Here is a 15,777-nt window from a genome sequence, read left to right on the forward strand (position 1 = left end):
AAGTATCTGACCTGACTACTATAAACAGTAAGAGACTCCGAAAGCTATACAGAATACTCTGTTGTAAACAAAAGCAATAATATTGAAACTATTTACAAAGACGATCCCAGTTTGCAACTCTTCAACATGAAAATGAATTCGTCAGCTCAATGACATGATAGTACGTGTGATCTCTGCTACTAAAAAAAAAAAAACAGCACGGCATATTATATACAAAGTCTTTGAGGGAAGAGTAGCTGTACATCTGGCATATGAGTGGAGTGCTCCTGCTGGCTATCTGGTATCCACAATGTATCCGATAGACATATCAAATTCAAGGGATTTCTATGGACTCCCAAGCATGAAGTCATTCCTTGGACCTCCAGTTTTTTATACACCATCACCCTCGGTATCACAATCTGCTCAGATGTTATAAAACAAACTTGTACATACACCAAGCAGCTCACCATAAGAGACAAATTGCAAGATTAAAAAAATAAGTTAAATATTTATCAAAAGATTTTACAGAATTAAGCCAACGTAAGTTAAAACTTCTTTGGAAATTCAAAAAGGTAATATTTATCCTTCTTCTGATTGGATTTCATCTCATTTTAACTTCTCTCACAGCACATACACATAGGTCTTAAGCTGCCCAGGACAATAGCTAAGTGCTTTTTCATTTTGCTGCGACTCAGCTTGTTCCCCTAAACCTCCACTGATACTGAGACAATTGCATTTACAAAAATATTCAGGAGACTGGTTTGATTTAAAAAAATCTAGTAGTTTACAAATAGGGAAAAAAACTAGCTGGAACTGAGTTAAGATGAGATGACTTTTTGCTTGCTGCTCTTTAGACATGATATAAATTAAAATTTAATAATATCACATAAATAGGTTTAGAATACGACTAACATTATGGAGCACTATTTCAATGTCATATACCTACAGTTAAACGTTCAAGTCTGTAACAGGAAAAAGTCACTGGATTATCTGTGTCTATACCAAGGCTGAAGGCTCACTGGCATAGACAGAACCTACCTTCTTTTATTAAAATATATAAGCACCAGAAACAGTAACTGATGCTGGGAGTGTGCTAGTGTAGAGCTCTGTCTCCATCCATGTCACAAAAATAAACTGCAGGTCACTGTGGTAGATTCACTCAAGTCCCCATAGCTGCCTTTGCATCCTTCTCTTGCCCTATGGATTGACAGACCTAGATTCACTTGCGTCTTCTAGAAAAGCTGCCTTCTCTTCAACAGCACTATCAGTGCTCTGCGCTATGAAAGATTGCTTGTAGATATCTGGGTCTCTCTCCACAGATGTGGCCTCTGTGCTGTGCCTCATTCCATAACCAAAGTAAATGGCAAAGCCTGTCCCAGGAACAAAAATTAGAAAAAAATACACACATTATCAACACATCACTTATCATTAGTAAACACTAACAGTCCATTTTGGCGAGCAAGGAGATTATCACAGAGAAAAGAGAATACTTTATCAGCTCTACTATGTTACTTAATCAATTGTTAAGGCAACATCCTGACAAAAATATCCCTTCACTTTAATAATAACTTTATCTTTTCTATAATCTTATGACTTCTAGGTGGTTTACAGTGAAGAGAGCTGGATAGAGAATGACGCGGTTACCCACGGCTAGCCGCGTTTAGCTGCGGGTAACCCGCCAAAACGGTGACCAAAAAAACTGATCACCGCAAGTTCGGGGACAAGGCCATTCACCACCCCGTGGAGTGGTCAGTGGTAGCACGGGGCGGTGAACAATCTTGAACGCGCGGTGATCGAGTGTTCAAACCGGCAGCCCACTCTCTCCCGGCGGCCGTCCATGTATCTCCCTCCCTCCTTTTCCCTTACCTTTTCTTCTTAAAATGGCGATTTCTATAAGGTTACCAGCTGTATTACAGCCGGAGCCTTGAAGTCACGTTGCGTTGCCTGCTGGTAAAAGTCTCCTCTGACGCAACTTCCTGTTTCCGGTTGCATCGGAGGAGACTTCTAGCAGGCAACCCGACACGACTTCAAGGCTCCAGCTGTAATACAGCTGGTAGCCTTATAGAAATCGCCATTTTAAGAAGAAAAGGCAAGGGAAAAGGAGGGAAATGCACGGCTGGCCGGCGGGAGGGAGCTGCTGGACCGCTTGAAGGGTGCTGGGGGTGGGGGGATGGAGAGGAGAAGACGCTAAAAACGGGAACGGGGCCGTGAAAGAAACAGCGGGGCGGTGACAGAGCGGTGAAGGGGACGGCAGAGACGGGGATGGGGTGGTGAAAAGGACAGCGGGGACGGAGCGGTGCAGAGGATGGTGGTCCAGGGACGGGGCGGTGACGGGGACAGAATTTTTCCCCGTGTCATTCTCTAGAGCTGGACAATCAGCGAATTACAGAATACAAATAGCAAGGATGTCACAGTTCAGTCAGCGAATTACAGAATACAATTAGTAAAATGTAATACAATACAATTAGTACAATACACATATTTCTCAAGTTATCAGCATGATGTTAATCGTTTTAGAAATGGTAACTGATTAGGAGATAAATCTATTGAATAGAGCTGTCTTAATTTCTTTCTGAAATGTGCCGTAGGTCAACCTAGCTCTGTTGATGTAGTTGCCTAGCTAGGTCTGCTTTTGCTAGCTTGGAACTTCAAAGTTCTGTCCATAAAGGACCTGTATTTGCAATCAGTGATCCTTGGATAGTCAAAAAGATTGGAATTTCTGGTTGTCCTAATGGGGATGTGTAGCTCGAAATGTGGTAAGAGATAGGTGGGGGCCATTCCCCACACCAGTTTAAAGCAGAAGCAAGAGAACTTGAACATTATTCGCACCTCTATTGGCAACCAACATGCTCGCTTTTCTTTAGTCCGAATATTAAGCGGACGGCCGTGTTCTGCACTATTCTTAATTTTTTTAGTTTTTTAGGTATACCCACATAAATGATGTTGCAGTAGTCTAATGTGGATAGGATCAATGACTGAACCAGTAGTCTAAAAGATAGAGGGTCGAAATATTTTTTAATGGTCTTCAATTTCCATAGTGCATAAAAGCAGGTGATAGCATCTGGTAGCATAAGTACATCACCACAAAATCCAAAGTATGTAATAAATTTAAAACAAATATTGAAAGGATGAGGGTAAAGAGAGATAACCAGCAAAAAGAGAAAAGGAAGGATAAGGTGGTGGATATGAAAGCAAGAGAAGGACCACTACCTTTTTTCTTCTTTATGCTTCAATTCTTGGGCAAAAAAAGGTAGAAGGAGCTTTTGAGAGCTGATGTCTTTTATGAATCATCTTGCTCTAGGTTCAGCTAAATTACAAAATGGTTGTTTAAGTACTTCTACTATTCATTATTTCCAGAGTACTACCAGACATACACAGCACTGTAGAGTCACAATGGAGATTGTAAGCTCTTTTGAGCAGGGACTATCTAAACAGGCAAGACAAACAGCATGCCAGGGTGCAGGATACAGTTAGGGGGGGTTAGTTAATCTTCTGGTTAGTTATTCAGTATAATGGTTCAAGAGAAATGTACATGCAAGCAGATATCCCATAGGAGTAATTTAAGGCATCCAGAAAGAGATACTAACTGCTATGGACAGTAAATGGCACAGATATTTTAATCTGGGTACTGCAATCGAATACCCAGGTCTTCAGCAGCTGCTGAGGGAATTTTTTATGGTGGGATCTGCGACCTGCAGCTCAGTTGATTGTGGCAGGGAGAGCAGCCTTGACAGGAAAGAAGAGCTGTACCTACACTTCTGAGAAAGCGCCAAGCACAGTTCCTTCTCCCCCTTTACCGGCGATTCTCCACAGAAACAGCATGAGCACTATGTATAGATGCACTTTTCTGTCTAGTTTTCCTGTCACAACTAGATTGCAAGCTTTTTCGAGTAGGGACTGTCTCTTCCATGTTTATTTATTTTTATTTATTTATTCAATTTTCTATACCGTTCTCTCATGGGAGCTCAGAACGGTTTACATTAATTTATGCAGGTATTCAAGCATTTTTCCCTATCTGTCCCAGCAGGCTCACAATCTATCTAATGTATCTGGGGCAATGGGGGGATTAAATGACTTGTCCATAGTCACAAGGAGCAGCGTGGACTTGAATCCACAACCTCAGGGTGCTGAGGTTGTAGCTTTAACCACTGCACCACACTCTCCACTTTGTTTAGTGTATAGCATTGTGTATGTTTAGTGCGCTATAGAAATAAATAGTAGTTACTGCGAAAGCACATTACAGTGTAGTTGCTTAATTGTAACAGGGGCTCTCTGAATACAGTAGGGAAATGCTACCAAACTTGATGACAGATCTATTTATGGTGCTCTTCTCTAGCTCAGAGAATATTTTTCTCACCCTATCCTGACTCTGCTACAAAAAAAGAGGGAGGAGGAGATCAGCAACTACACTTGATGGTGATGGAACCTAAGCGCCTATATTTTGTTATAGAATATTAGAGTAACCTAAAAAAAAGTGAGGAAGAGATAGCACAGTTATTTACCGCGAACAGGTGTTATCCAGGGACAGCAGGCAGCTATTCTCAACATGTGGGTGACGTCATCCACGGAGCCCCAATGCGGACAGCTTCGCAAGCTGATTTGCTTGCAGAACTTAGAAAGTTCGCGACTGCCGCACTGCGCATGCCTTCCTGCCCACGCAAGGGCGCGCGTCTCCTCAGTTCAGATAGCTAGCAGAGAAGCCAACCCGGAGAGGTGGGTGGGTTGTGAGAATAGCTGCCTGCTGTCCCTGGTTAACACCTGTTACGGTAAGTAACTGTGCTTTATCCCAGGATAAGCAGGCAGCCTATTCTCAACATGTGGGATGGAGGGAGAGTTGGCAATTCAGGAGAATAAATTTTGTAATACTGCCTGGCCGAAATGGCCATCCTGTCTGGAAAAAGTATGCATACAATAATGAGAAATGAATGCATGAACCAAGGACCAAGTGGCAGCTTTGCAGATTTCCTCAATAGGAGTAGATCTAAGGAAAGCTACTGATGCTGCCACGGCTCTGACTTTGTGGGCTGTGACTCGACTCTGTAGATGCAATCCAGCCTGAGCATAGCAGAAAGAGATGAAAGCCGCTAACCAGTTGGAGATGGTGCGCTTGGAAATCGGATGTCCCAACTTGTTTGGAGTGAAGGAGACAAAAAGTTGAGGAGCAGATCTATGTGGTTGAGTGTGTTGCAAGTAGAAAGCCAAAGCATGCTTACAATCCAAAGTATGAAGAGCTGATTCTCCAGGATGAGAATGAGACTTTGAGAAAAAACACTGGAAGTACAATTGATTGGTTGAGATGAAATTCTGAAACTACTTTAGGTAAGAATTTAGGTTGAGCACAGAGGACCACCCTGTCATGGCGGAATACTGTGAAAGGTGGGTCTGCAACTAAAGTTTGTAGCTCGCTGACCCTGTGAATAGACATAAGATCAATGAGAAAAAACACTTTCCAAGTGAGATAGTTAAGATGAGCCAAATCCATTGGTTCAAAAGAAGGCTTCATCAATTGAGCAAGAACAACATTGAGATCCCAAACCACTGGAGGTGGTTTGAGTCCTTTCATAAATCTGGAAACCACAGGATGAGCAGAAAGGGGTTTCCCTTTGATATGCTCATGAAAAGCAGCAATTGCACTGAGGTGGACTCGAATGGATGTGGATTTGAGGATTGAGATAAATAATAATAATAATAACTTTATTCTTCTATACCGTCATAATCAAAAGACTTCTAGAAGGCATTCGAAGAAGGCTGGACAATCCAGCGAGTTACAGGATGCCAGAAGTGAGGGTTACATAATAAATAGGTAAAGGACAGCAAATTACATCGAGGTTGATAGAGGGAAAATATATCATTGTCAGTGGAGAGGCTTCTGTTTAGGAGATGAATTTGTCAAACAGAAAGGTTTTAATTGATTTTTGGAATGCGCCATAGGTCAGCCTGGCTCTATTGATGTAGATTCCCAACCAGGACTGCTGTCTGCTTGCTTGGAACTTGTCCAGAAAGAATTTGTATTTGCAGCTGTGATCTTTGGGTACATAAAGATGTTTCGGTTTCTGGTTGGTTGTGTGGGGTTGTGTAATATGAAATGTAGCAGGTAGGAAGGCGCTAGTCCCCAGACCTGCTTGAAACAAATACAAGCAAATTTGAACAGTATTCGTGCCTCCATTGGCAACCAGTGCAACTTTTTGTAGTAAAGGCTAATGTGGTTGTTTTTCCTCAATCCGAAGATCAAACGAGCTGTCGTGTTCCAAAACTGAAGACAAGGTCGTAGATTGAGGCTCCTTGTGATGAATGGAGCACCAAACAGAAAATCTAGTCCATTTCTGATTGTAACATTGTCTAGTAGCTTCCTAAAAGCCTCTAAAATGTCTTGTACAGATTGAGAAAACTGTAGAGTGGCAGTTAGGTTGAGAGGTACCAAGCTGTCAGGTGTAAAGACTGCAGGTTGGGATGAAGCAGAGACCCCTGACTCTGTGTAAGCAGCGAGGGAAATACTGGTAGAAGTAGAGGCTCCCTGGTGCTGAGTTGAAGTAGAAGGGAGTACCAGGGTTGTCTGGGCCACAGAGGAGCTATCAGAATCATGGTGGCATATTCCTGTTTGAGTTTGACAAGAGTCTTGAGAATCAGAGAAAATGGAGGGAATGCATAGAGAAACTGATTCATCCATTCCAGAAGAAAAGCATCTGCCTCGAGTCGGTGAGGAGAGTATATCCTGGAGAAGAACTGAGGCAGTTTGTTGTTGTGGGGAGATGCAAACAGATCTATTTGAGGAGTTCCTCACTGAGAAAAGATGTGATGAAGAGGCGAGGAACTGAGTGTCCATTCGGTTTTTTTTATTTATTAATCTTTATTCATTTTTAAAGCTCACAATAAGTGTAACATATAATACAATCATTTATACTTTAACATCACTTAATATATCATCGAATTCTAACTCGCATCAAATACCTCCCTCCCTTATACATAAGCAAAAGTTATTCATAAGCAAAAGAGATCATAAAATATTCCCATCCCCTACCCCACCCTGGACATGTATGAACAAAAGGGAAAAAAATTAATATTTATTCTATGCAATAATTTCAATCTTTACAGTATCTCGTTAATGGCTCCCAAATAACCTGAAATTTCTTAAAATTTCCCTGCTGCATGGCAATTAACCTTTCCATTTTAAATATGTGACACAAAGAGTTCCATCAAAAGCTATAATTCAGCCTCTCCCAATTTTTCCAGTTATTCGTAATCTGTTGTATGGCAACCCCTGTCACAATGAGTAGAAGCTTATTGTTATTAGAGGATATGTGGCTTTTAGCTCTCATTGGCATGCCAAACAATAGTGTCATAGGATAATGCCACCAGATTATCTAACAAATTATTTATTTGACCCCATGTTGATTTCAAAAAAGCAAGTATTAATGGACAATAGAATAACAAATGATCTAATGTCCCAGCTTCAAGATGACAGTGCCAGCCTCTATTAGATTTAGAGCTATCTAACTTCTGTAAACGAACCACTGCGCCACACACTCCCCACTTGCTAACTACTGCTGGCACCTGACCTGAGGGAGGCAGCGAGGCCATCTTTCCATGTATGTCCAGGCCGGCCACAGGCTTTAAGAAGTGTAGCCGTTGCCAGCGCGCGATCTCCCTCACTGACCCACATAGGTGGTGTATTCAGTATTTGGGACCTGACTATCGTCCAGTCATGTACTTGCTGTGCTACCCTTCAGCCTTGAGCCCGCAAGCGTCGTCGAGTTCAGGAGGAGAAACTCTTTGTGCGGGAAAGCACATGCGCATGCGTGGTGAGGCAGTCATGAACTTTAAGTTCTGCAAGCAAATCAGCTTCCGAAGCTGTCCGCTCCATGGATGATGTCACCCACATGTTGAGAATAGGCCGCCTGCTTGTGCTGGGATAACCCCTGTTACAGTTAAGTAACTTCATGAGGGATATTTTTGAACTTGCATCCAGCTCATAACATCCAAAACAGACATTCAACTCATGTGTATTTCTATTAGGAAATTAGTCAGGATTTCCTTTTCAAAATAAGCGAGATGCTCATCATATATATATGTTTATCTTTATTTGATATACCAGTGAAGGGACGTACTATCTGAGTGGTGTGCAATTAAATAACCATGAAAGGAATAGCAGGAAAGAAATTACAAATACAATAGAACAGCAGAAAAGGAGATAAGTAACACAGATGGACATCCATGTGCAGATTATGTCCAGCATGAACAGCCATTTACCAGTTGGGAATGTCCAATGTATGAACAGCAAAAAAGCAGGGACAAGAAGTCTGGCAGCATTCTTAGAAGAATGGCCACACAGTCCCTGCAGAGCAGAGGACCAGCCTAACAGTTAGTGCGGTGGACTTTAAACAAGGTTCAAATCCCACTTTAACTCTTGTTTTGGAATTGAAATCCCTCCAGAAACAGAAAAATACCTACTGCACCTGAATGTATAGCATGCCAATAGATTAAGTGGCTTATGTATTTTAGGCACAATAGATATTTTTCTGTTTCTGGAGGGCTCACAATTTTAAAAAAAAAAAAAAAAAGTTAAAATGTGATTTGAACCTGGGTGCCTTGGTTTAAAGTCCACTACACTAACCACTAAGCTACTCAAGACTTGCTTCCTGCTTTGCTAAGAATGCCCATAATACCCAAAGCTGTCAGAGCCTGCTTATTCCCTTTTCAGTTTCATTTTCAGAGGAAAGGGAGAGGGATCCACCACCACTTGGGGATTAAGGAGGTTGTCAGTCTAACATTGTACTGTTCTGGGTCTAGTCAAAGCCCTCTGGGAGATGATGCAAGCAGTTCTGATCCCCAATAAATTCTTGCTTGTTTTTATGGCTTTTACAGTCAGACAAAAAGTACAGGAAAAGACCCTGATCGAGCACAAGATTTCTCTCAGCAGAATTCAAAATCAGTGCAGAGAGAAATATTTTTTAAAAACCCAAACCATACTGTATAACCCTGCATTTTATTTAAAATGTGAGAAATTCCTGAACATACCTATTAACATCCAGAAAGCAAAACGTATCCAGGTACCTTTGTTCAGCATCATCATAAGATAAATGTTCACACAAATACTCAAAACAGGAAGAATAGGCAGAAAAGGTACCTACAATGAAACAATCAAATGCTGGTTGATAACAAAATTTAAATATCTAATAATAAAAATAAATTTTATTTGCCCTAATTTCCCCCAATGCTGAACTATAAAGCACAGTTACTTACTGTAACAGGTGTTATCCAGGGACAGCAGGCAGATATTTTCACATGCAGAGTCCCAGTACGGACAGCTTTAAAAGTGCATCGCCACTAAGTTTTTAGAAACTTTGTGACTGCCAATACCGCGCTTAAGTGAGTACCTTCCCGCCCAATGTAGACTTGCGGTACCTCAGTTCCATAAGCCAACCACGGGAGATAGGTGGGTTGTGACAATATCTGCCTGCTGTCCCTGGATAACACCTGTTACGGTAAGTAACTGTGCTTTATCCTAGGACAAGCAGGCAGCATATTCTCACATGTGGGACTCCCTATCTTACTATAATGGTAAGGAGTGGTTGGCCATTATAAATTTTGCAATACTGCTTGGCTGTAGTGACCATCCCATCTGAAAAAAAGATTCCAGACAGTAGTGAGATGTGAATGTATGAACTGAGGACCAAGTAGCAGCTTTTACAGATCTTATCAATAGGAGTGGAACATAAGAAAGCCACTGAAGTTGCCAATAGCTCGGAATTTGTGTGCTGTAACATGACCCCCCCAGTTGCAGCCCAGCCTGAGCATAACAGAAAGCGATACAAGCCGCCAACCATGTAGAAATAGTTCTCTTGGATATAGGTTGTCCTAACTTGTTAGGATTAAGTAAGACAAACAGTTGAGGAGATGTCCTATGTGGCTGAGTTCATTGTAAGTAATAAGCCAAGGCTCGTTTGAAGTCCAAAGTAAAAAAAAAAAAAAGAGCCGTTTCTCCAGGATGAGAATGAAGTTTGGGAAAGAACACTGGAAGCACAATCAATTGTTTGAGATGAAATTCAGTGACTACTTTTGGAAGGAACTTCAGATGGTGCAAACACTGTAAAAGGCAGAGCCACCACTAGCACTTGAAGCTCGTTCACTCAACGAGCACAAGTAAGGGAGATGAGAAAGACTACTTTCCAAGTGAGATATTTGAGATGAGCCAAAGACATTGGTTCAAAAGGAGGCTTCATAGTTTAGAGAGAACCACATTAAGATACCAAACTACTGGAGGTGGTTTGATATTGAAAAGTCCTTTCATGAATCTGGATACAAGAGGATGAGCAGTCAGAGGTTTACCATTGACTGGCCCATGAAAAGAATTGATAGCAATGAGATGAACTGTAATTGAAGTGGTTTTAAAACCAGAGTTGGATAAATGTAGCAAATAATCCAATACTGAAGAAATAGGATAGGATGAAGCATCATGATGATGATGAAGAAGAGTACACCACACAGAAAACTGCATCCACTTCTGTTGGTTTTCTGGATGTCTCTAAAACAATCTGGAAGGGATCAAAGAGATCAGTGTCAGTCGATATCACCCTGAAAGGTACCAAGCTGTCAAGTGCAAAGGCTGAAGATTGGGATATAAAAGAGATCCTCAATTCTGTTGCGAAGAGATGGAAAGATCTGCAGGTGTATTGGTTCCTTGATATTAAGCTGAAGTAGTAGAGAGAACCAAGGTTGTCTGGGCCACTGAGGAGCTATAAGGAAGAGAGAAATTGGTGGAAAAGCATAAGGGACTAGTACGTCCAATCCGTATCTGCTTCCAGATGCTGGGGAGAATACTGCCTGAAGCAAAACTGGGGCAGCTTGTGATTGTGGGGTGACACAAACAGGTCTATCTGAGGAGTCCCCCAGCAAGAAAATATCTGGTGCAAGTCTATAGAATTGAGTGTCCACTTGTGCGGCCGAAGAAATCTGCTGAGTTTGTCTGCAAGAAAATTCTCTCCTTGAATACAGACCGCTTTGATATGTTGTGAGCAATCACCCAGTGCCAAATGCTCTGGGCCTTCTGTCAGAGAAGAAGAGAACCTGCCCCTCCTTGCTTATTTATGTAATACATTGCCATCTGATTGTCCGTGCGAATTAGGATGACGTGATTTGCTACAATGTGATTAAAAGTCTTGAGAGCATAGCAAATGGCCCTGAGTTCCAACAGATTGATGTGGAATTGCTGCTCCTGGGCTGACCAGTGACCTTGTGTACGAAGACCATCCAGATGAGCTCCCCAATCATACTTGGATGAGTCTCTGGTCAGAACTTTCTGATGTGGAGGGCTTTGAAACAAAAGCCCTCTAGAGTGATTTGAAGAGATCATCCACCACTGCAGAGGTTGATGAAGTGAAGATGTGACTGTAATCTGCTGTGAAAGAGTGTTGAGAGCTTGAGACCATTGAGATGCCCTGAAATAAAGTCTCGCAAAGAGGGTAACATGGATCATAGATGCCATGTGGCCAAGTAGCACCATCATCTGCCTGGCCGATACAGATGGGAGGCAAGAAATGTGTGTGCAAAGTTGGATCAAATTGTCTTGACTTTGCTGAGGGAGAAATGCCCCCAAGTTGAATGTGTCAATCAAGGCTCCTATGAATTGCAGAGTTGGAGTTGAGATTTGGGAAAATTGATTTTGAACCCCAACTGCTGAAGCAGAAGACTTTTTCAAAGTTTATTCCACTAATGATTGGTGTTGAAGCTGTGGTTTAACAAAACCCAAAGAAATGATTCTATTTAGAGAATTAAGCTTTCTGGGAGCCACTGTAATAGTCATGGGGGTTTCCCAATTCTTGTGAAGAATTTTTTTTAGAATACCATGCAATGGTAGTTTGAGAAGTTACTTGGGAGGCTCATCATAATCTAAAGCCTCCAGGTATTCAGCACTGTAGGCAGAATCAGCTTCCAGTTTTACAGGTGGATCTTTGCCTAACTGCCTAATACATTTTGTGAAGGAAAGTCTTTCAATAGGAGATCTTGTCTTTGTTGGAGATTTCTGAGAAGGCTCTGAAGGAGTATTGTAAGCCTCAGTGACAGAACCCAAATCAGCATCAGTCTAAGTCAGAGTCATAAACTAGCTTCAGTGACGGGGTGCATCGAGAGGATTGACGTTAACGTTGACTCCGGTACCAATTCGAAGAAGAAAAGGAGGTACAACGTGAAGCTCTTCGTTTTGAAGTACATGATGAAGAAGGTGCTTTCTGGTCTTCGAACGTCGAGAGGAAGAGGAGAAATAACGATGTCTCGATGAGGTGGACTGATGCACTGATCAAACGCGATCTCTGATGCTTTGATACCAAGGCATCAAACATTGAGAAGAGCAGCGCTGAGTGGAAGAATATCCACACCGAAGTTCCACTGGAGAGCTGACTGTGGTAACACAGAGCCTGGTGACAGCATGCTCAGGCTAGGCCGGTACCAAAGGAAACGATGCTGGTGCATGGAGTTTAAATAATAAAACACCCAGCTCCCTATGGGACAGCTCTTTGAGCTATTCCCGAAAGGAGAGCACCGGTACTGTGGCTTATCTGCTGGTACCAAAAGTAATGTAATGTAATGTAATTTATTTCTTATATACCGCTACATCCGTTAGGTTCTAAGCGGTTTACAGAAAATATACATTAAGATTAGAAATAAGAAGTGCAGCAGTTTGCCTCTGAGAGGTTGACCTCAATAAGGATGCACACCTTGAAGATGAGGCAAGCCGCAATAGGGGGCGTCGCTGCTTGGTCTTCATCGAGGGACTTGATGCTTCAATGACCTGCGACACTGATTGGGAAGCTGGTGGCTTCTTAGCTGGCTTACCTGACAGTGCAAGAACTCCCGATACAGATGCTTGAATCTTTGACGTCGACGGTTGCGGGTCTTATCGATGTCCATGGTCCCAAACAATCTCTCCTGTTGAAATTTACGGCTTTTAATGGAGCGCTTCTGCAACACCAGGCACAGGATTCTACCCGGTGTTCAGGGCCAAAGCACTGCAAGCACCAACCATGCAGGTCTGTGATAGATATAGGGCCTTTGGCACCTGCAGCACTTTTTGAAGCCGGTTAACGGTTTGGACATAGACGAGAAGACCGTGTCAGCAAGATTAAATTCAAGGCCTCGAGGAGAAAAACATGAGAAAAGAAAAAAAAAAAATTTATTTTCTTTTTTTTAACCGAAAGAATTAAAAGAAAACTAGACGAGAAAAACAGAATTAAAAAAAAAAAAAAAGGTGTGTAGCAGGAAGGCAAAGCACAAAAAATGAACAGAGTTCAGAGACAACTTCTTCGCTCTGCAGAAAAGAATTGAGATACTGCCAGCCCTCCATTGGGCGGGAAGGCACTCGTGCATGCAGTCACGAAGTTTCTAAAAACTCAAAAGTGGCGATGCACTTTTTAAAGCTGTCCGTACCAAGGCTCAGGCATGGCGTCACCCACATGCGAGAATAACAGGAAGTTATTTTAAAAGCTTACAAATCAGTCTTGTTTATGCATTTTAAAATACATTTTGCTGAAGGCTTTGGTTTACTGCAACATTTAAAAGGGAAAAAATTCAACAGGAAAAAAAACCCTGCAAGAAACCACAAAACAAAAAGTAACTTCTAAAGAAAGTAGAAAGCATGTTTTTCCATAAGGTCTCAACTTCTCCTTTGCTGGGTTCTTCCTACTTTATCCCAGTCTTACCTCACCAATGCCACTTTGTATTTGTAGGGAAATACTTCATATACCAAGCCCAAACTCATCTGCACTTCTTCCCCAATGCATTCTCTTAAAATTGAGCTAGATGCACAGAACATTTCTCCCATCCATTTCCAAACTAGAAAAATGCCTTTATTATACCTGGCCCTTGTTGAATAATTTTTAACCAAGTATTTCCCCTCATTCTTGCTTATCTATTTAATTTCACTGAATTCTGTAAGAACCTAAAAGCTAATTGCAATAAGATTACCTGAATTGCGAGTTCCATCCCAGTTTCTTAGTCCTCCATTCTCATCCTAATCTGCTTCCCAGCCTAATGTCTTAACTTTTTCTACTTTGAGTTTCTTTTTGTCCACTCTAGCTCTTGTAAACTTATTCTTGCCAAATACTAAACATACCTTAAATGAAAGCTTGGTTTTACTTTGAGGTTGTCTCCAGATTACAATAATGGCAATGAATAAAAGGATGAGATCCACTATAAGTAAAATAAGTACACACACATTTCCTTGCATCAGAGCATCTTTGCCAAGTGAAGTCGTGCCACAGAAAATTAAGATAAATACACCTGGGAAAAAAGAGGGAAAAAATTGTTATTGAACCTTACCGTATTCAATATTATACTAAAGAGCTAATACTTAATAAGATCTTTAAAAAAATGTGATATGTTATTAGGTAAACAAACTACATTATTCTAGGTTTCTTTCAGAGAACCAGAAGCAGTCTAAAGGCCAACAACAATCAGTAGAAAATCAATGCAGCCTGAATGAGATACAGAAAGGGGGGGGGGAGTGCAGACCACTTTGGGTATCATGTCAGTGGGGGGCGTCGAAACCATCCCTCCTCCCCACTCCTTACCTCTGTAGATCTTCGCTAGCGCGAACAAATTCTCCTGCCTATTGCTCGCTCCAGCCTCTGAATCTCTTTCGGGTCACAGGGCCAGGAAATCCAACGCTGTCGCAAGGAGCTTGCTGGAGAAGCCATTCACGCTGGCAAAGATTTAGAGGTATGGGATTTAGAAGTACCTCCAGAGCAAACAAGTAGCAAGTGTCAAAAGACAATGCCTCATATTTAGTTTTATGAACCACTGCGAGTGAAGATTATCCAGCAGAAGGTCCACAAAGTTTTGCATCTGGGGAAAAAACTGGTTATACCAAGACTCACGTTTTCATCCCCAATTCCAAGATATGATATACTGTATATACCTGAATATAAACCAAGATTTTTGGGTCACAAAAATGGCCCAAAAATGGGGGCCTCTTGTTTATGTTCGAGCCACCATCTGACCATGTGGTACAGCTGTCCTCTTCCTACTGTAACTACTGGGGCGTCCTCCCCTCCGAGCCACTATCCACAAAACATGCATCCACCCCAGAGCCACTATCCACATACATGTCCTTACCCCCCACTCCGTCACTGATCCCCATATACCCGTTGGTGCCACCGTCGCAGATTCACTGACCTCCATGCATCCTCCAGAGCCGCTGACCTCTATACACTCGTGGATCGTGCTGCCACTGATCTGCTGTATGTTGAACTGGACTGGGCCTTGAGCATCTGCACTTGCTCAAGGCCTGCTGACTCCCGCCCTGTCTGAGAATCTCAGAGGGGGGCGAGAGCCGGCAGACCTTGAGTATACGCAGATGCTCAAGGCTCTGCCCGGTTCAACATACAGCGGATCGGTGGCAGCACAATCCATGAGTACATGGAGGTCAGTGGCTCGGGGGGGGGGGGGGGGGGTGCATGGAGGTCAGTGAATCTGCAGCGGTAGCAGCACCAACGGGTATTTGGAGGTCAGTGACTAAGGGGGTGGGGGCATGTGTTGTGGATAGCGGCACCCTCCTCCCCCAACCACACATGCAGGATAGTGAATAGTGGCATACCACCGGGGGAGGGGGGGGGTTGCTCCGGGTGCTCTTTCAGGCAGCAGCAAAAGTATTCCCAATTCACTGCTCTTCGGGCCTTCCTCTCTGCCGGTTCCTGCCTTTGCCAAAACAAGAAGAAGACTGGACTCGGCAGAGAGGAAGGCCTGACTTGACAAGAGTAGCAAATTATGAAAGTTGCACTGCAGACTGGAGGATGACAGAGAGAGAGA

At 42.5% G+C, this 15,777-nt stretch overlaps 1 protein-coding gene across 3 annotated transcripts in view; it reads right to left on the reverse strand.

Moving 5' to 3' along the window:
• Window positions 1–467: 467 nt before the first annotated feature.
• Window positions 468–15,777, reverse strand: part of SLC7A1 (solute carrier family 7 member 1) — a 63,983-nt gene continuing 48,673 nt past the window's right edge. For all 3 annotated transcript variants that reach the window (XM_033949484.1, XM_033949485.1, XM_033949486.1), the window contains exons 10-12: window positions 14,084–14,250; window positions 8,995–9,103; window positions 468–1,349 (exon numbers count right to left, since the gene is read on the reverse strand). In XM_033949484.1, the coding sequence (XP_033805375.1) occupies window positions 1,177–1,349; window positions 8,995–9,103; window positions 14,084–14,250 (449 nt within the window). In that variant the 3' untranslated portion in view covers window positions 468–1,176. The remainder of the gene's footprint in view (window positions 1,350–8,994; window positions 9,104–14,083; window positions 14,251–15,777) is intronic.

The sequence above is a fragment of the Geotrypetes seraphini genome, chromosome 6, assembly GCF_902459505.1.
Source record: "Geotrypetes seraphini chromosome 6, aGeoSer1.1, whole genome shotgun sequence".
NCBI classification, from domain to species: Eukaryota; Metazoa; Chordata; class Amphibia; order Gymnophiona; family Dermophiidae; genus Geotrypetes; species Geotrypetes seraphini.